The sequence below is a fragment of the Schistocerca nitens genome, chromosome 6, assembly GCF_023898315.1.
Source record: "Schistocerca nitens isolate TAMUIC-IGC-003100 chromosome 6, iqSchNite1.1, whole genome shotgun sequence".
NCBI lineage: Eukaryota > Metazoa > Arthropoda > Insecta > Orthoptera > Acrididae > Schistocerca > Schistocerca nitens.
In genome coordinates, this window is record NC_064619.1 from 421263298 (window position 1) to 421285826 (window position 22529).

At 37.5% G+C, this 22529-nt stretch overlaps 1 protein-coding gene across 1 annotated transcript in view; it reads left to right on the top strand.

Moving 5' to 3' along the window:
- Positions 1–22529, top strand: part of LOC126263113 (lysosomal acid glucosylceramidase-like) — a 135035-nt gene that overhangs the window by 103528 nt on the left and 8978 nt on the right. The window contains exons 7-10 of the mRNA XM_049960121.1: positions 1705–1942; positions 5208–5352; positions 15415–15494; positions 21550–21830. Coding sequence (XP_049816078.1) covers positions 1705–1942; positions 5208–5352; positions 15415–15494; positions 21550–21830 — 744 coding nt within the window. The remainder of the gene's footprint in view (positions 1–1704; positions 1943–5207; positions 5353–15414; positions 15495–21549; positions 21831–22529) is intronic.

The following is a 22529-nucleotide window of genomic DNA, read 5'->3' on the forward strand; positions in this document are numbered from 1 at the left end:
GTAAAATATCTGGGAGTATGCGTGCGGAACGATTTGAAGTGGAATGATCATATAAAATTAATTGTTGGTAAGGCAGGTACCAGGTTGAGATTCATTGGGAGAGTGCTTAGAAAATGTAGTCCATCAACAAAGGAGGTGGCTTACAAAACACTCGTTCGACCTATGCTTGAGTATTGCTCATCAGTGTGGGATCCGTACCAGATCGGGTTGACAGAGGAGATAGAGAAGATCCAAAGAAGAGCGGCGCCTTTCGTCACAGGGTTATTTGGTAACTGTGATAGCGTTACGGAGATGTTTAATAAACTCAAGTGGCAGACTCTGCAAGAGAGGCGCTCTGAATCGCGGTGTAGCTTGCTCGCCAGGTTTCGAGAGGGTGCGTTTCTGGATGAGGTATCGAATATATTGCTTCCCCCTACTTATACCTCCTGAGGAGATCACGAATGTAAAATTAGAGACATTGGAGCGCGCACGGAGGCTTTCAGACAGTCGTTCTTCCCGCTAACCACACGTGACTGGAACAGGAAAGGGAGGTAATGACAGTGGCACGTAAAGTGCCCTCCGCCACACACCGTTGGGTGGCTTGTGGAGTATAAATGTAGATGTAGATGTAATTTTCCTGTAGGCAGTATCTCTCTTTTCCCTAGTGAAACACACTTCTAAATCCTTCCATTTTTTCTCTAGCAATTTTGCAGTTCCTGTCAATCTCATTTTTTAAACGTTTGTTTTACCTTTTGCCTGCTTCATTTGCTGGATTTTAAACATTTTCTCCTGTTTTGTTACATAGACAACCAGTTTCAGCCAGTTCAATGGCCACCTTCAGATCCATAATCCCAGAACCAATATGTTGCGTGGTCTGGGATTATGGATCTGAAGATGACCACTGAACTGACTAAAACTTGTTATCTGTGTAACAAAACATATGATCTATGCAATAAAGTGTTCTAAAAGAATACTAGACTTTCAAAAATAAAATAAAATAAAAGCACACCTTCACGAGGACATGATAATGATATCTATTTGTCAGGGTACCTTTGTAATAGTATTATTTCTGCAGGATACTACAAGAGAAAATGTGAAATATTGAGTATGAAATAATAAGAAGGGAGGTTCAACCATTCAGCAGTGAAAACCAGAGTATTCAAATATAGTTCCCTTCACGCACTAGTCCTGTGTATTTAAGTTCCTTCTTGACATTCCTTCCATTCATAGTGTTCACAACCATGTAACACAATAAGTACTCATTTCAGAATAGCTGTTGCTAGTGTTTTGTCATTTCTGCCAGTCACTGCAGGTGAGTCTGTGCATCTATTTTGTCATTTCTGCTAGTTTTGGATGGATGGATAAATCTTTGTACTTGACAGTGGCATAACAGGCACAAACTGGTTTGTGAAATAAATAATAAATACTGTAGACCATTACAACAGTGTTGTGTGTGTTTTTATTCATAATGTATAAAATATTCTAAGAACAGATGGAACAGTCAGTCAATACAGTGTAATTATTGTATGTTTTTTTTTTTTCTTTCTTACTGAACAATTTTTGAGTCTGTCATAAATTATGTTACATTGTTGCACTATGTACACTTTACTGTAGTATCTTGTGTATGTGTAAGTTTTAGATTAAAGCAACAATTTTTTTAGAAGAGCCTGAGAATATGTCTTTAGAGCTACTACTCGTATTTTCAGTTAATTCTCAATGTTACAGATTTCTTGATGCTTACAAAAACATGGGCCTTGAATTCTGGGCAGTGTCTACTGGAAATGAGCCATCCAATGGAATAATTCCTATAAATAGATTTAATTCACTTGGATGGAGTCCGAAAAAGCAAAGAAAATGGATTGCTGAAAATTTTGGGCCTGCACTTCGTGCTTCTCAACACAGCAGCATTAAACTCCTTGTACTTGATGATCAACGGTTTTTGTTGCCTTGGATGGTGAACCTTGTAAGTACTTACATTAGATTGCTGCCACATTTTTAACATATATTTATTTCATAGTCATATTACATTCAATTATTGACAAAATAATTAAACTGGATAGATAAAAAAATCTACTCATCAAGTGGCGCCAGAACTCACACATAAAAGACAGGTTTAATTGGCAAGCTTTCGGAGCCAGTGGCTCATTCTCCAGGCAGATTGGTTGAAGGGGAAGGAAGAGGGGTGAAGGAAAAGGACTGGAGAGGTCTAAGAAAAGGGGTAGATTTCAGAAAAGTCACCCAGAACTGCAGGTCAGGGGAGACTTACTGCAGGGGATGAGAAAGAAAGTCCTTCCCTTCTCATCCCTTGCAGTAAGTCTCCACTGCCCTGCTGTTCTGGGTGACTTTCCCAAAATTTACCCCTTTTGCTACACCTCTCCAGTCCTTTTCCTTCACCCCTCTCCTTTCCCCTTCAACCGTCTCCCTGAAGAAGGAGCCACTGGCTCTGAAAGCTTGCCAATTAAAACTGCCTTAAAAAATATGTGTGAGTTCTGCCGGTGCTCAGTGAGTAGATTTTTTATCTATCCAATTTAATTATTTTGTCATATTACACTCAGGATTTCAATCTGAAGGCGGAAGTACAGAGGCAACCGCCTCGACTGACATCTCTGCCCAATCTGTTTGCCTTTACAAATGTCTGCTTGTGTCTGTATATGTGCGGATGGATATGTGTGTGTGTGCGAGTGTATACCTGTCCTTTTTTCCCCCTAAGGTAAGTCTTTCTGCTCCCGGGATTGGAATGACTCCTTACCCTCTCCCTTAAAACCCTCATCCTTTCGTCTTTCCCTCTCCTTCCCTCTTTCCTGATGAAGCAACCGTGGGTTGCGAAAGCTTGAATTTTCTGTGTGTGTTTGTGTTTGTTTGTGTATGTATCAACATACCAATGCTTTTGTTTGGTAAGTTACATCATCTTTGTTTTTAGATATATTTACATAATTAGGGAAAATATCAAGATAAGACACAAAATAATATGGACTCACGAGTCAAATCAAAGAGAGATTTGTTTGATGTGTTCTATGCAGTGAATCTGTAAGGGATAAATCAGACACTAGTGCAACTAATTCTAAACTGCTGCTCCAGTATTTAAGGTCATTAACAAATATGCATGCAGCAGTCTAATGAAATTAGAGACCAGGTGCTAGGATTCTAAGAGGTCAGTATAGCTAATACAAAAAGTATCAAGATTGTTCAGGGAACATAAATAGAAATATTAGAAGGAAGATGATGATGTTCTCATGAATCATTATTCACTAAATTTAGATGTTCTCATGAACCATTATTCACTAAATTTAGAGGAGTGTTATTCAAGAAAGGACATGTGACAGTTCTGAGACCTTCATTGCACACCTTGCATATGGCAACTAAAATTAGTAGAAAGATTTGCATATTTGATAAATTAGCAATGTCATATCTTAAGGAAAAAAACTTGAAACATTCAGCTCTGTGCAGGAGAATGTGAAGGAACAGTGGCTCAAATTGATAAAAATAGTTGATCAAGAATTGGATAGAAACATACTTAGTAAAACAGTTGCTGATGGGAGGAACCTCCCTTGGCATACAATAATTGTAACAAAACAGTGACTTTTGCATAATAGGTGTAAACTAAAGCATAGAACTGTAAACAATAAGATGCTGAATGAAATGTGTTTGGCTTTCTACAGGACAATGCATGAAACTTTTAATGAAGCAGAACATTATTGAAAGAAATTACAATGAAATGCAGACCATTATCTGCTTACAGGCATTGATAAATATCAACAGGGGCATTTGAAAATGTGTGCCCAAACCAGGACATGTCCAAAAGAACAGATACCATATTCATATTATTGAAAGATCTCTCACAAAACACCATATTCATATTATTGAAAGATCTCTCACAAAACACCTCCCCAAAAGCAAGTGTGAAAACAAATTTCTGAACAATATTTGGACTCTTAAAAAATCCTACTAATTTCAATGGATTAGACATAGGCCAACCACTTCACACCAGGAATATAAGCACAAAAATTGAATCAATGGATGGAAACCACTAACACTGCACCAAGGAAGGTGAAGTTAGTTTCATCTTACAACATTGTTAAGGCTTTCATGGCTATTGGTTGACAACTTGCCTGGCAGCATGTGTCTCAGTTTCTTAAGCAAACGTTTGTTTGATAAATTTTCTGACATTTTTCCAGCACAAATGGCTGGCATTGCCAAAACTTCATCCTCCACTGCTGGTGGGGAACTAGTGTTGTGCTCATGACTGCTTATTATATGTACCTGGCACACCAATATCCAAGGGTTTTCTTGTGCTCGTTTCCACTGCAGTTCTCCCCTTGCTATCTGCAGTGGTTGTTTGCAGCAGCATGGGAATCCAGGATCCATTCACATGGAGATTTTCTTCTTTCTTGTTGAAACTATTGTCGTGTTTGTGTATTTCCATAGCTTCCACTTGTTTAGGGAAGCTGTAGAAATAGACAGACATGACAATAGCTTCAAAAAGAAAGAAGATATCCTCAAGGGAACACATTCTGGATTCCCATGCTGCATCAATTGACCATTGCAGGGAGTAATGGGAGAGTTGCATCGCAAGCCAGGTAAAAATAATCTGCAGCCATGATGGTGACTCCAGTCGACCATCAGCAATGGAAGGTGAAGCTTTGTCAATACCAGCCCCTTGTACTGGTGAAATGCTGGGAAAATTATTAAACAAACTCTGGCTGTATAGCCTGAGACAAAAGCCACCAGGCAATTAGTTTCATCTGTTGGAAAGGATGGTCAGTGTTTTTCTAGCTGCAAAAGTAATTCTTATTTAATCACTTTGCAAAGGGTTGAACAATAATTACTAAATTTCCTGCAAGTTTTCCAGTCAACAGAATGTAAGAATAATCGAGAATTCCAAAAGAAACTGTTAGGACAGTGCAGTTATGTACAAAGATGCTTTTCCAATGTGAAATGATCAATTTTAATTACAAATTCACACTTCATGGATAGAATCTACTCTCTGGAAAATTGTAAGAGAAGGTGTTGCGATCTTAAAGAAGGTCTATGTTGAACATAAGTATGTTTAGCCTAAAAACAGCATTTCACATCTAGACAGAATTTTTCACCTTGTTATTCCCAATAAATTAAAACTCTCTAGTAGTTCCTACCCTTGACAACTATTATTTTCTACAGTTTCGTCCAACAATTTTTCTGAAATCATGCTTATTTTCAACAATGAATAATTCAATAATGAACAATTGCAGCTAATGGAAGATGAAAAAGTGCAAAACTATGTTGATGGTGTTGCTGTGCACTGGTACTGGGACACTTTTCTTCCAGCTTCACTGCTAAGCCTAACACACAACAAGTACCCTTCAAAATTTATTATAGCAACTGAAGCCAGCATTGGTAAGTTTTGGAAGGCATTTTTCTTGTACATTTGTTTCTATATTTATCTTTTATTAAGTGTTAGACACAGAAGAAAACAGCAAAGAAAGTTTTGTGATACGATGGCATGTGATGCACAGGCAAACTAAATGCAAATGAAAACGTGAAAAATCCAGAAGTGAGAGTTTGGAGGTGGTTAAAGATGGATATGATGAACAGCATGACAGATTAGTGTCAGCTTCAGATTACCTTTAAGCAGCATTCATAACAGGTTGTAGTTCCCCTTGAAACAGTATTTTAGTTGTAACAGGCTCTATAACCACCACATTTTGTCTGAATGATAATATTCTACCACAGTGACTGCCACACAATTAATTAAAATCCCTTAATTTTGTTTTCATTAGTGGACAATTTTTGTTGTGAAGCAATTTTTAAATGTTTGTAATGTATAACCATCAACATGGATCACACAACATTACAATTATATTATGTTGGCAGGACTTTACAATTACACTGACACTGAGTTTATCTAGAACTGCAATGATGTAGTATACTACTTTAGAGTTTGAGAAATTACTGCTGTATGTAAAGCAACATCTGATCAGAACTGAAAACAAAATAAAACAACTGTGATCACAAGTGTTGCAGTGTATCATTCAACCTTGAAATACTGTTGACAAATAATAAAATGATTTTTGTATTAGAAGCTGAAGCTAGCAAAAGTGAGTGATCTAAGGAGACATAGCATAAAATTGTTTTGGAAGATCATCAATTGTATATTTTTGAAACTTTGAAGAATATGTAGGACTCCTACTGAATGAAGTACTAGCTGATATGAACAATAAAAATACTTGTATTGCACTTATGTCTAACCAGTCTACATGTGAGAACCTGATTTTGTAGGTGTACAAAACCATACTAAATGACTACTAAAGATATCACACTAATCACTGTTCTTTTGTTCCACTATCATGGCTTATAAAAATGCTAAACTATAAAACATATCACAAAATGATATGTATGTCATATCCATAAGTAATAACCGCATATGTGACAGTATGTTTTGGAAACATTTGAGTTTGTTACCCAGTCAAGTTCTGGACTGCAGTACAAGTAATTAAGTTATGTTTGAAATAGGAACACAACTTGAAGAACAGACAACATCACATTTGGTAGGAACGAACAGTAAACATCTTAGATTCATCACAGCTACTTATTCTTAGTTGTATGGAATGAATACTACACGATGAATAAGACTAAACTGAGTATTATATGAGGTCTGTTCGGAAAATTCTGGAATATTAATAATTTTGTGCCAATGATGTGTTGAAGTGAAATGCAGTTGGACTGCACGTGACTGTGTTTAATGTGTAACTGCCAGAAGTTTCATTGTTGTATGTCTGTTAGTTACTGTTCAGTGTTGTATTGCTAGAATTTTGTCTCTCACAGTTTGCAAATTTTGAGCTGGCAGAGTTAGAAGATAATGCATCTGCATTAAATTTTGTGTGAAACTTGAGAAAATCTTTACAGAAACACACTATATTATGCAGGATGCCTACAGTGGTGAGTACTTAAGCTGCACTCAGTATTATGAATGGTTCACATGATTTAAGAATGGATGGGCAGAAGTTAAAGATGACTCTCATTGAGGATACCCTTCTGTGTCTACCGATGACACTGTCAGGAACATCAACAAAATTGTGCTTGTCAATCGAAGACTGCCTGTCTGAGATCTTGCAGAAAAATGTAACATTTCAGTTGGATCATGTCATGAAATCCTGACACAGCATCTTGGAATGCATCATGTTGCTGCCAAGTTTCTCCCATGGCTCATGAGTCAAGACCAGAAAGACCTTTGCTTTGCAATCTGTGAAGAGCTTTTCAATTGCACAAATGAGGACAAGGTGTTAAGAGAGTCATAACTGGTGATGAGATGTGTGTCTGTGGTTATGTGGTAGAGGCCAAGGTTCAATCTTCACAATGTCAGGAAAGGTTCTCCAAGACCAAGGAAAGCTCATCAGGTCAGGTCAAATGTCAAAGACAGCCTTATAGTTTTCTTTGACTTTCAAAGATTAGTACATCATGAATTCAAGCCACAGGGGCAAACTGTTAATTGATGGTACTATCTGAGGTTATGATGTAGAGACCAAGGTTCAATCTTCACAATTTTGGGAAAGGTTCTCCAAGACCAATGAAAGCTCATCAGGTCAGGTCAAATGTCAAAGACATCCTGATAGTTTTCTTTGACTTTCAACGATAAATACATCATGAATTCAAGCCACAGGGACAAACTATTAATCAATGGTACTATTGGGATGTGTTCCAACACGTGCAAGAAAATGTGAGAACGAAATGGCCTGAAATGTGAGACAATTTATGGCTTTTTCATCATGATACTGCATCTGCACATTTATCTCTGTTGGGGCATGCTAATGCACAAAAAATAAAATCACTGTGCTGCCTATCCCATGTACTCTCCAGACCTGGCCCCTGGAGACTTTTTTTTTTATTTCCAAAGTTGAAAACCCATTGAAAGGATGAAGGTTTGCAATGATAGATGAGATGAAAGAAAATTCGCAGATGGCACTTTGTGTGATCCAGCAAGACGTGTACCAAGACTACTTCTGGAGGTGGAGACAGTGTAGGGAGTGTATCAATTGTGGAGGAGAGTGTTTCAAAGGACACCATGCGCAATAAGTAAAAGATAAGTGTATAAAAATTTTATGGACAAAGCTCTGGAATTTTTGGAACAGTCCTCATATTGAGTGGATGGTCAAGATTTTACAGAATATCAGTTACACAGAAACAAATATACTGGAGTTAACAGTGTCATTTTTTTAAAAAAAACTGTGTGCATTTTAAGTAATGCTAAAAAAGCTTTGAAAATATTGTAGAAAGCACTGCCCAGTCTGTGAAGAAATATTTGAGGTGCAGAGGAGGGTGGAGTGGGTGGCCGAAGCATGACAGTGGGGTAGTAGGTGGAGAATCTGGTGTGTAAAGGGAGGAGGCGCTGCCTCAGTTGTCTCCACATGACATGTTGTGCTGGAGTGCAGGTTCTGCTGTGGATTGGCAAAACCATGAGCCAAGTTACTGTTGAATAGGTCAGATTTTGAGCTGAATACTTACACAGGTTTGATTCTGTGTATCAAAACTGTAGTGCACTTGTCACAGAGAAGTATGTCAAATGTTTGTTTACCCTCTGTAATACCTTGTAAGGACCAGAGTAAGGTGGCTGAAATGATGCCCTTGTAGTGTCATCTTGTAATGTTATATACTTGCATGTCATCAATTCTTTGTGTACAAAAACATTTGATGTTCCATGTCACTGTGGAGTTGGCATCCTATGCAACTCATTGAATTATTTCCAGCAGTTTAGTTGTATTAGGTAAAACCACAGGGTCAACAAATTCTGCTGGGAACATCTACTTTTCACCATATAGGATCTCTGCCAGTAAAGCCTGCAGATCCTCCTTTCAAGGCACTGCAAACACTGAAAAGTACCCATGGAAGGGCCTCCGACAACTTCCACTGTGTCACTTCTGTGATGTTTTGAACATGCAGTGCCTCCACTCCAGTGACCATTGTTCTGTGGGTGGTAAGCAGCCGTGCAAAGGCACTGAATTCCACAGAGACCTTGAATTGCCTTCCCTGGTCCATCATTATTGTGGTGAGGCAATAGAAATGTGTGATCCACACTTGCACTAAGGCCTTAAACTGTCATCTCAGCTGTGATGTCTGATATCGACACTGCCTCGAGTCACCATGTGACTCTGTCAGCAGCTGACTGAATAGAGTTGTAACTACCAGAATCTGGGAGTGGTCTGAGTAAATACAAATGTATGTGCTGTAACCTACCTGCCAGATTGTCATATTGGCCAAGCCCTGGGCTAGGAGGCCTGCCTGTTTTTGCAGCGGTGGCATGCAGTGCAGTTATGGATCCAGCTCTTACAGTCATTCTTAGGTCCAGCCAAACAAAGCAGTCTGTTACAAGTTTGTTGATGGGGTGGATGCCCATATGTGACAAATTGTGAAGGTTATCAAGTACAAGTCTTCTCATTTGAGATGGAACCAGTAGTCTAACTTTCCCTGTTCATGTGTTGCACCAAACTTGTTTGTGTGAACCAGAGAAGGGGTGATACTCAAACTTAAGGCTTGTTGAAGTGTTCTGCAGAAGTTCTTTGATTTGAGAATCGATCTCTTGTGCCAAAGAAAGTTCATTGTAATTAATACACCCTGAAAGAGCATCAATTCTCGGGAGAGAGTCTGGCACTGTGTTGTTACCCATCAGATATGTTGTACATTTGTTGTAAATTGACCCTCATAGTCCAAATAGTGAAAATGATGTAGTGACCAGTCTTTCATAGAATTCTCTATGGCTTCTATTAGTGGTCTGTGATCCATGAAAATAGTGATGGGCCTACCTTCAACTTCTGATTTGAAATGACATACTGTCTTGTAGACTGCTAACAGTTCTCTGTCAAATGCTAATCATTTCCACTGTGACTCTGTCACTTTCTGAGAAAATAACCATAACGGTTTTTAGGTCCATCTACTAACTGTTGCATGCCTCACCGATACAGGTGGCCATACCGTAGGTGCAACCACAACGGATGGGTATCTGTTGAGAGGCCAGACAAACCTGTGGTTCCTGAAGAGGGGCAGCAGCCTTTTCAGTAGTTGCAGGGGCAACAGTCTGGATGATTGACTGATCTGGCCTTGTAACACTAAACAAAATGGCCTTGCTGTGCTGGTACTGTGAATGGCTGAAAGCAAGGGGAAACTACAGCTCTAATTTTTCCCGAGGGCATGCAGCTTTACTGTATGGTTAAATGATGATGGTGTCCTCTTGGGTAAAATATTCTGGAGGTAAAATAGTCCCCCATTCAGATCTCCGGGCAGGGACTACTCAGGAGGACGTCGTTATCAGGGGAAAGAAAACTGGCATTCTACGGATCGGAGTGCGGAATGTCAGATCCCTTAATTGGGCAGGTAGGTTAGAAAATTTAAAAAGGGAAATGGATAGATTAAAGTTAGATATAGTGGGAATTAGTGAAGTTTGGTGGCAGGAGGAACAAGACTTTTGGTCAGGTGAATACAGGGATATAAAAACAAAATCAAATACAGGTAATGCAGGAGTAGGTTTAATAATGAATAAAAAAATAGGAGTGTGGGTAAGCTACTAAAAACAGCATAGTGAATGCATTATAGTGGCCAAGATAGACATGAAGCCCATGGCTACTACAGTAGTACAAGGTTATTTGCCAACTAGCTCTGCATATGATGAAGAAATTGATGAAATGTATGATGAGATAACAGAAATTATTCAGGTAGTGAAGGGAGACGAAAATTTAATAGTCATGGGTGACTGGTATTCAAGAGTAGGAAAAGGGAGAGAAGGAAACTTAGTAGGTGAATATGGATTGGGGGGAAGAAATGAAAGAGGAAGCCGTCTGGTAGAATTTTGCACAGAGCATAAGTTAATCAAAGCTAACACTTGGTTCAAGAATCATGAAATAAGGTTGTATACATGAAAGAACCCTGGAGATACTAAAAGGTTTCAGATAGATTATATAATGGTAAGACAGAGATTTAGGAACCAGGTTTTAAATTGTAAGACATTTCCAGGGGCAGATGTGGACTCTGGCCACAATCTATTGGTTATGAACTGTAGATTAAAACTGAAGAAACTGCAAAAAGGTGGGAAATTAAGTAGATGGGACCTTGATAAACTGACTAAACCAGAGGTTGTAGAGAGTTTGAGGGAGAGCATAAGGGAACAATTGACAGGAATGGGGGAAAGAAATACAGTAGAAGAAGAATGGGTAGCTCTGAGGGATGAAGTAGTGAAGGCAGCAGATGATCAAGTAGATAAAAAGACTAGGGCTAGTAGAAATCCTTGGGTAACAGAAGAAATATTGAATTTAATTGATGAAAGAGAAAATATAAAAAATGCAGTAAATGAAGCAGGCAAAAAGGAATACAAACGTCTCAAAAATGAGATCGACAGGAAGTGCAAAATGGCTAAGCAGGGATGGCTAGAGAACAAATGTAAGGATGTAGAGGCTTATCTCACTAGGGGTAAGATCGATACTGCCTACAGGAAAACTAAAGAGACTTTTGGAGAAAAGAGAACCACTTGTATGAATATCAAGAGCTCATATGGAAACCCAGTTCTAAGCAAAAAAGGGAAAGCAGAAAGGTGGAAGGAGTATATAGAGGGTCTATACAAGGGCAATGTACTTGAGGACAATATTATGGAAATGGAAGAGGATGTAGATGAAGATGAAATAGGAGATACAATACTGCGTGAAGAGTTTGACAGAGCACTCAAAGACCTGAGTTGAAACAAGGCCCCCGGAGTAGACAACATTCCATTAGAACTACTGACGGCCTTGGGAGAGCCAATCATGACAAAACTCTACCATCTGGTGAGCTAGATGTATGATACAGGAGAAATACCCTCAGACTTCAAGAAGAATATAATAATTCCAATCACAAAGAAGGCAGGTGTTGACAGATGTGAAAATTACTGAACTATCAGTTTAATAAGTCACAGCTGCAAAATACTAATGCGAATTCTTTACAGACGAATGGAAAAACTGGTAGAAGCCGACCTCGGGGTAGACCAGTTTGGATTCCGTAGAAATGTTGGAACACGTGAGGCAATACTGACCTAACGCCTTATCTTAGAAGAAAGATTAAGGAAAGGCAAACCTAAGTTTCTACCATTTGTAGACTTAGAGAAAGCTTTTGACAATGTTGACTGGAATACTCTCTTTCAAATTCTAAAGGTGGCACGGATAAAATACAGGGAGCGAAAGGCTATTTACAATTTGTACAGAAACCAGATGGCAGTTATAAGAGTCGAGGGGCATGAAAGGGAAGCAGTGGTGGGAAAGGGAATGAGACAGGGCTGTAGCCTCTCCCCGATGTTATTCAATCTGTATATTGAGCAAGCAGTAAAGGAAACAAAAGAAAAATTTGGAGTAGGTATTAAAATCCATGGAGAAGAAATAAAAACTTTGAGGTTTGCTGATGACATCATAATTCTGTCAGAGACAGCAAAGGACTTGGAAGAGCAGTTGAACGGAATGGACAGTGTCTTGAAAGGAGGACATAAGATGAACATCAACAAAAGTAAAATGAGGATAATGGAATGTAGTCGAATTAACTCAGGTGATGCTGAGGGAATTAGATTAGGAAATGAGACACTTAAAGTAGTAAAGGAGTTTTGCTATTTGGGGAGCAAAATAACTGATGATGGTCGAAGTAGATGGGATATAAAATGTAGACTGGCAGTGGCAAGGAAAGCGTTTCTGAAGAAGAGGAATTTGTTAACATTGAGTATAGATTTAAGTGTCAGGAAGTCGTTTCTGAAAGTATTTATATGGAGTGTAGCCATGTATGGAAGTGAAACGTGGACGATAAATAGTTTGGACAAGAAGAGAATAGAAGCTTTCGAAATGTGGTGCTACAGAAGAATGCTGAAGATTGGATGGGTAGATCACATAACTAATGAGGAGGTATTGAATAGAATATGGGAGAAGAGTTTGTGGCACAACTTGACAAGAAGAAGGGACCTTTATCTGTTTCTGAGATACAGAGGTTCAAAATTACCTCACGTATACAAGATAAAATACACAAGTAAAACTATGTGAGGTGTAATCTAACTAATGAAGAACTGCAGAAAATTGCTCCAGTTTTAATGTTGCATTTATTTAAAAGTGCCACTCTCCCGTTTTCAAAAATATTCATCATTATCAAGAAATGGCCTAACCGCAGCAAATTGTTCCAATTTTAATGTTGCATTTATTTAGAAGTGCCACTCTCCTGTTTTCAAAAATATTTATCCATTATCAAGAAACACCCTAAAAACTGGGTTTTTGGGTAGTGGTACTAAAACTGAGCTGCAGATTCCAAAGTGAATGTGCACAGTATATGGAAGCGATTTTTTGATATATTCCGAAGATCATGATCTTGAACAACCATGAAATTTTCTTGATATCTTTACCAGTTTCCAAAGTACTGTAGAGAGGTTCAAAGTTACCATACATACATTTACAAATAGAATCTGTGCATAAAATTCAGAATTAGGTGAAAACTTAGCATGGAGAAATATGCTGTAAAGTGACTGTTATCATCAGAATTATTTTGTGAATACCATACTGTAGTACTGAAGCACATGCAAAATTTTTGTGCATGATAAAATCTGGTGTGTGATGTAAAATTAGTTTTATGTTATTCCAGTTTTACGCACCATAAGTAAACTATCAAAATTTTACTAACCCATATTTCTTTTCATATGAGTGCCACACCCTGTTATGGCAGGTAAAAGAAGGGAACCAGTGGAAAAATGCTCTTATCGGAGTACAAAAAAAGTGAATATGCTTCTGTGTAAAAGACTGTGATTGAGAAGTGGGGCACCAGGCACCTTATTCTACCTTCCTCAGAATCTTTAAAAAAATTTGCAAATGTTTTGGCATGCAAACATATTCACACTTTTTTTACTGAAAGAGGAGACAGTGGTAGTGGGAAAGAGACAGAAAAGTAATAAATACTGGAAGATAGGACACAGTCGTTGTACTATAGAGAGAGCAAAGGAGACAATGGCAGTCTGGAAGAAAAAGAGGGACACAGTGACTGAAAAACATAATTGACAGGACAAACCAGTGCTAGGAAAAGAGTGATGGAGACAATGCCAATGGGAGAGGAATAAACAGATGGAGAAAGTGGAAGTGGATGAGTGCTGGTGATAAAGAGAGGCAGAGTCTATGACAACAACAACAACAAGGAGAAGACACATAGTGACAGTGAGAACAGACAACAGAATGGGAAGGAAAGAATGAGATAGTAGGAGTAAGAGAGGGCAAGACCGAGACAGTGACATTGAGAGGAGACTGTAGTAGTAGGGCTGAATGAAGAAGACTGTGGCTGTGAAATAGGAGACAATGACAGTTAGAGAGAGACACAGAGATAATGACAATGAATTGGGCTGAATGAGTGAGAATGGACAAGTGAGAGTTGGTGGGAATGAGTGACATACAGGGATGGACTAGTGGGTGTGAGTGAGTTAACAGTTAGGGTAGTTTATGGGAGTGAGAAGTAAGTTGCACGTTAAAAAGAGTGTGAATATGTTCGTGTGCCAAATTGTTTGGGAACATTGTTAAAGGTGCTGGGGAAGGTAGAATTAGGCAGCTGGTAACCCACTGTTCAGTTGGTCTTTTAAACAGGAGCATTTTTGATTTTTTTGTGCTTGGTAGGAGAAATTTTCCATTGGTAGAATGTATACAGGAAAATAGTCTAGTGTTAACCGAAATATATAATTGGGAATAACAGAACTAAAAAGTTAAGGTGCATCAGATGGATCTTGCTATTGTAAAGACATGCAAACATGTGAAAAGTGCTAGAAAGGTGAAATATTAGTGATGGTCAATTTCATAGTTTTGGATTCTGCAGACTTATATGGAAGTAAGTAACCTATTTCCAATTACATTAGAAGTAAATAAAATTGTGAAGCCCACGTGAAGCAATGTTCATCCCCAAAGCACAATATTTAATGTCATTAATTGTTTAATGTTAGGAGCAGTCTCGCTGAACAGTTCCTATTTGAATTAGTGGTAGTGTAGATAAATACATGTAATATTTCTTTTTTAAACTTACGTGATGTATGTAGGGAACCAAAGTTTCTCATTCCTTTTTTGCATCAAATTTAACCATTTTTTATTAGGAATCTTCATGAATTTGTTTGTCAAGAATACAACATAAAGAAACAAGCAGGACAAACTTGGATGCGAAAACTTGGAAGACCACTATGGATGGAGAACTCTAGAAGAGGCTTATATCCAGCAATGGATGATAAATGGTTGTTGGTGATGAAATTTATGAAAATGTGTGCAAACATTATAAAGAAATGCGATGCTGAGTGTGCATGACCCCCCTCCCCTCACCACCCCTACCTACCTGCTCTGCCTGTATATGAGAGAAAAATGCTTGTCACTGAATTTGTGTTACATGGCTATCTGTGTTCTGTCTCATCAGAAAACAGTACAGCAGTTTATAAATGTCCTTGTTGTATCATTTCAGGTGACAAACCGTGGGATATAACTAAAGTTGTGCTTGGTGAATGGTCAAGAGGTGAACAGTACATGGCTGACATAATTCAAGTATGTTATTCTGCTTTTAAAACTATACTAAAGATCTTTAGAAGAGAGATGGTGATACAGTTGTGACTAAGATCTTCTGTGCAAGGGACTGCATTTTTCTGTACTAAGCATTTTTAACATGACTTATTATCTGAAGTTCTACCCTCAGATTTTTCTGAAGGCCTAGAGTATCTCACCTGCATTTTCAGCAGTCATTAGAAAGTGTCATATTATATATAGCTTACCGTCAGAAATGTGCTACTTAAATATACAGTGTACATGCAAACGTTATTATATGCTACTTAAATATACATTGTTCATGAAAACGCCATTGAAAGGCACTAGATGTGATATCAGTCCTTGGTTGCTGAAGCCTTTGTGATTCATTTGTCTGTGTACAGTCTTGGTAAAATAATTTTTCTGTTGCTCACTCTTCAAATCGGGCTGTGAGCTGCCTCACAGTAGTCTGTGGGTTTCTCCCTATGGCTCTGTGGAGACAAGATGATCTCTATTGCTCCACGACTTATGGCTGTCCCACTGCAATACTGAAGGTTTAATGTATGTACTGCTGACTTTACAAACCTGAAATCGTATGTAATCTCCAATGTGCTATGACCCATGTGTCTTTCAATGATTATCATCCCACATTCAAAGTTGCTACAAGCCCTATGTTCATTATGGACCTGTCTGTAACAGACTGTTCAGATATCATAACTACACTCAAATCATATGCTGCATCTAGTCACAACATTTGAGCATAATAAACAGCACTTCTTTACATGGTACAACTCATCCTGTGAATTTTGGCTAGTCAGTTTAAAAGACATTCATAGAATGTATGATTGATTTTTATGTATTTTGTGTATACTCCTTTTACATTCAATTTCTTATACTTTAAGCTAGATGCAAGGCTGAAATACAGAACTCAAGAGGTTAACCTACCTTAAAACAGAGATAATACTGCAACCTTCATCTTCCAGTAGACAAATAAAAATGACAACACTGAAACATTTGCATGCTCAAGGAATAAGCATTTTGTAACCAGTAAATAATTCTAGTTTTCCATTAAAAACATAAGCCTAGAACAAAAAATTTTCTTTTTACTAGCTGAAAAAATCCGTTCATTTTCTGTGAAATAAGTGAGCTCATAAGGTTAGTTTGTGACCTATGCAGCAAACTCTTGGAAGAAGTCATCAAAATTATATCATTGTCTTAGTACATCTTCACCATGCAATAATGACACAAAATACTAAATACTAATTAGAATTTAAACAATATGTCCATTTATTGTGTAAACATTTTCCCTGAATCTCATCTTCTCATTGTGAATTTGACATCAACATCAGTTATTTTTAACTTTTTCAACATGTCATTCCCTTCCCAGCCCCACCTTCACTCCTAGCAATGCTATGAGTGTGTTACAAACACAGTATTTTCTCCTAGATTGTAAGCCATATGTGCATTAAGCTTGGTTGAAATTTTGCCAAGCCCTGCAGATTTACACTTATTTGTCTCCTCTTTCAGTCCTTTGTCTCTCCACCTTCCACCTTCCCTCCTTTACGTCTCCATCATCCCTAGGAGCATTAGTGGTGTCTTAGTCCCAGTGTATTATTATTATTATTGTTGTTATTCTTTTTTCTCCAGACAGGAACTGATATTCATAAAATTGTCTTGAAATTGCTCCCTGATTTCCAGAGTAAGGCTGTAAATATCACCGTTGTATGTATTTGGGACTGCCAGTCAGTCAGCCCAGAAAACTATGGATTCAACAGTAATATCTTTTTTATTATTTTTATGGCACATCTGTCACAGCTCCACCCTATCCCTAGTAGGGCTAAGGATATTTTACCATGATAGTAAATTTTTCATACACTAATTTATAAGTTCCAAAGTTGATTGAAATTTATTAAAGTAGTACATGTCACCACTTTCTTACCAACATCTTCATCTCCATCCCTACTTCCACAATAACAATTCGGGGGTGCCTACTCCCCATGATAATTGCCTCTAAACAAAAAACAATACCAAAAATGATATAATTATTTACAATTAAATTCAGAATACAGTAACAAAAACCACACTGATAAAATTGTACAATTTTGTTACTGGTACCAGCACTGATAACAACATAACAGATTTGAAACTAATTCTACAGTGTATTTATCCATTCTCAACAGCTCTTGTGAAAGTGTGTGATCAGCCTTTTCTTCCTTATTCTGCTGAGATGCAGTTGTGTCTGTCACAGCCACTAAGGTTAAAATGCAATACATATGATATTCGCAATAAACATTGCCTTTTCTAGTATCTTATTGTTTTGACATAATTTTCTGTGGAGGTACTATAACATGACTGTAAATCAGGTACCAGTTGATAAAATCTGCTAGAGATGATGTTCGCTTCAAAAAGCCACTTACTTCTCCTATTAACAGTTCCATACCAAAGCTAGTTACCTCACATAAATCTGTTATTGTAAAGTGATGTATCAAGGAAATATTTTAGTTCAGAGGACTGGAATTCATGCATTGTTAGCTGTAACAGGCAGAAGATGTGCTTTGTTGATGTTGCACATTTTAGCGATTTTGACTGAGATAAACTCGTCCTGCAGTGTTGTTCTTTGAGATGTCAGTGTAGTAACAGCTAAGTGAAAAATTTATAAATAAAAGCTGACTTAGAAATTTTCCTTTGTGTGAGACAGCCTTTGCTGATTTGAAGTTCTAGATTCACATATTTTACTGTTTTCATCCTTCTGCATAGTCTTTTATTGATTTGTTTGTGATATATTGTGAAATTTTGAACACTCATGAGAATCACAAGGATAGTCGTCAAGTATGTGGACCTGTACCAGACAGGACTAACAGGAGATATTGAACGTATATAGAAAAGGGCAGCATGAATGGTCCCAGGTTTGTTGAATCCATGGGAGAGTGTTGCAGAGATACCGAAGGAACTGAAATGTAAGACTATTGAAAATAGATGTAAACTATTCTGAGATAGTCTGTTAACAAAGTTTCAAAAACTAGCTTTAAATAATGACTCTAGGAATATACTAAAATTCCCTACATTTTGCTCACATAGGGATCATGCAGATAAGATTAGAATAATTGCTGCACACACAGAGGCATTTAAACAATCATTCTTCCCACTCTCCATTTGTGAATGGAACGGGAAGAAACCCTAAGAATGGGTACAGTGGGATGTACTATCTGCCATGCACTTCACGGTGGTTTGCAGAGTACATGTAGATGTACATGTAGGTGTAGAATACATGTTTGTATTGTCACTTGTAGATGTAAACTAATTGTGCTCTTTTAAAATTTTTGAGAACAGTAGGCCTATCCTCATTCAAAACAATCGTTCTCTAACTTCATTGTACAGTTAATGAAAATTTTTTTTCTTTTTTTTGAGAATTGTTTGGACACTTACGAAACTTACCAGTACGAGTGTTTTGAATATGTGACCTATTTCATAGCAAATCAGCATTTGTGGTTCACAGTTACTGCCCACAAATAAATCACCCCTGAATTTCATTGTATATCAACACAAATAAACACGCATTTTTGAGAATTGTCCTTTGCATAATGTACGAGCAGTTTGTAGTAAACCGGCATTTGTGATACAGTTGCTGCAGCTGATATTCTAACTAACATATTGTGTTACATCTAATTCTCCCTTAAAGAGGAGTAGCCTCATATATTATCCACATTTATCATAAATTAGTTCTGTTTTTCAGTTTACTAACAACTATAATCAACCTCAAAACATTTTAGGAAACTGATCATTTTTACCACAGGTTTTTGGGTTGCCTTAATAGAAATCTCATTTTGTGTATTTGCTTTCATTCCTGTAGTAAATTAGTAACTTTGTTTCTCAATTGCTGCAGTTTAATCCTGATACCACTCAAAAGATGAATGAAACAAGTATTAATGTCAGTGGTGTTGAAAAACAGCTGAAGTCACTATTATTGAACAGAGCTCCATGGACCAATGGAATCCCTACCAAATTCTATACTGAATTTGTGATTGAGTTAAACACTCTTTTAACTATACTCTGTTGTAGATCTGTCAAACAACAAACCATGCCCAGATCTTGGACAAAAGTGCAGGTCACACCAAGGGTAGTAGGTGATAGTCACAAAACTACCACTCAGTATCCCTGACATCAATTTGCTGTATAATCTTAGAACGTATTCTGCACTCAAACATAATGAGGTATCTTTAACAGAAAGACCTCCTCAATGCCAACCAGCATGGATTCTGAAAACATCAATCATGTGAAACCCAGCTCTCACTTTCCTCACAGGACACTGAAAGCTATGGATCAAGGCAGTCAGGTAGAGGCAGTATTTCTTGATTTCCAGGAAGTATTTGACTCTGTACCAAACCATGGAGATGCTTGCTGCCAAAAGTATGATCCTGTGGCGTGTCAAGTGAAATTTGTGACTGGATTGAGGACTTTTTGGTTGAGAGCATGTTATCTTGGATGGAGAGTCATTGTCAGAGGTAAAACTAAATTCAGATGGGCCTCAAGGAAGTGTGTTGGGATCCTTGCTGGTCATGTTGTATACCAATGATATTAATAGTAATCTCAGACTTTTTGCAAATGATGCTCTTGTATGTGGTGAAGTACTGTCTGAAAGAAGCTGAATAAATATTCAGTCAGATACTGATAAAATTTCAAAGTGGTGCAAAGACTGGCAACTTACTTTAAATGTTTAGAAATGTAAAATTGTGCACTTCTCAAATCAAGAAAAAAAAAAACCTAGTATCAACAAGTCATTGTTGGAAGCAGCTAACTCATACAAATATCTGGGTGTAACACATTTTCAAGGTATAAAATGGAATGATCACACAGACTAAGTCATGGGTGAAGCAGGTGGCAGGCTTTGGTTTATTGGTAGAATATTGGGGAAATGCAGTCAGTCTAACAAAGGAGATTATTTACAAATTGCTTGTGTAACCAGTTCTAGAATACTGCTCAAGTGTGTGGGATCCATACCAAATAGGACTGACAGAGGATATTAAATGCATGCAGAGAAGGGCAGCATGAACAATCACAGGTTTATTGGATCTGTAGGAGAGAGTCACAGAGATCCTGAAGGAACTGAACTGGAAGACTCTTGAAGATAGATTTAAACTATTCTGAGAAAGTCTATTAACAAAGTTTCAAGAACTATTCTGAGAAACTCTATTAACAAAGTTCCAAGAACCAGCTTTAAATGATGACTCTAGGAATGTACTTCAATCTCCTACATATTGCTCACATGGGGATCATGAGAATAAGATTAGAATAATTACTGCACACACAGAGGCATTCAAACAGTCATTCTCCCTGCACTCCATACGCGAATGGAATGGGAAGAAATTCCAATAACTCGTCCAATAGGATGTACCCTCTGCCATGCACCTCATTGTGGTTTGCAGAGCATAGATTACGCATATGTAGCAACAATACTGGAGAATGAAAATCTACTCTATTTGTTAAATTATATTTGTAACATGTGCAAGTCACTTTCTAACAAAACTAGTGAATTTTAAATAAGACTTGACAAGTATTTCTTTTTCTTACAGAAAAACCTCTGTGATTCTTCAATACTTTTACCTCCATAAAATATTTGTTTTAATACATATCTTCAGTCAGCAACAACATACTAAAAAACAGGTACTAATACCTTAATCTAACACATTGTCCCTTTTTATAATTATAACAGCCAATAATGTTTATCACCTCCTTTTTCTCCCTTCCTCCCTTATTCCAATGCTATTAATACTCTTGGCAGTTTCATAATGACATCCATGCATCAATGTGGATTCTTTGGTATAAAACTGTACTAAAGTAAACACTTTTCCAACTCATCAGAATGATCACCACCACTGCTACCAAAGTAAGGAACAAAACTGCAAATATCCACAACATAATAGAGACAAGGATGATTTTTATAGTGCTATTGTATGATATATTGGGACAACATTAGAGCTGCAGTGATCCCAATAATTTCCATACAAATCTTGGAAACTTAAAAATTTATCCTCCTTTTTGCCTTAGGAGCCTCAAAAATTCATTAAAATTATATTTACAGGACTTGACACACTGGGTCACTGGTTGGATTGACTGGAATCTTGCTTTGAATCCTGAAGGTGGTCCTAACTGGGTGAACAACTATGTTGATTCTGCAGTTATTGTGAATGCAACAAGTGATGAGTTCTATAAGCAGCCAATGTTTTATGCTATGGGACACTTTTCCAAATTTGTTCCTGAAGGATCAGTGAGAATCAGTGTTGAGCCAAATGACAAGAGTGGACTGAAGAGTGTGGCATTCAGAACTCCAGACAATGCTATAGTCATTGTCATGTACAATGAGTAAGTTTCTTTCTCATTTTTCATTCAATGAAGAAAAATATTATAAAAGAAATTTTCTGATTTTTTTCATGAAATCAAAAATTGCTTAATAGATTACAGGAAGTATGCTTATGGTATAATTATATTTAATGTTCTAATATGGAAATGATACTTCCTGTTGTGTCATTAGCTTTTCACTTTAAGAACTGTAGTTTGGAATTATTACAAAAAAAAAATAATATAACAGTAATAATACTAAGTCAGAGACGCAATAATAATGATGATAAAGAAAAACATCAGTGTTTGTTTAGGTCAGGAGGAGTTAAACACGATGAGAGTTGTTTATAAAAATTGGGAAGAGGGAAGGAAGTACAAATAGAAAAAGCAAAGAATTGGATAGGCTAGGGATCAAAAATTAAAGAGTGGGTGGGGGGTGTGGGGTGTGTGGGGGGGGGGGGGGGGGGGGGTGGATGGAAGTGGCAACAAGAACTACTGATGTACATGGTAGGAATTTTGAATGACTGGGATTTACTCTAAGGACATTTCCTTACTGATCACTCTAGAAAATCTTTTGCTTTTATAGGGGTGGGAGGCAGATCCTCAGCAGGTGTAGTTGATTGGATCTAGCCTGGTGTTAACCATTTGTGGAAAATATTCAATCAGTTCATGAGTGTATCTATAAAGAAAATGAAACAATAACTTGACAACAAGTTAATGATA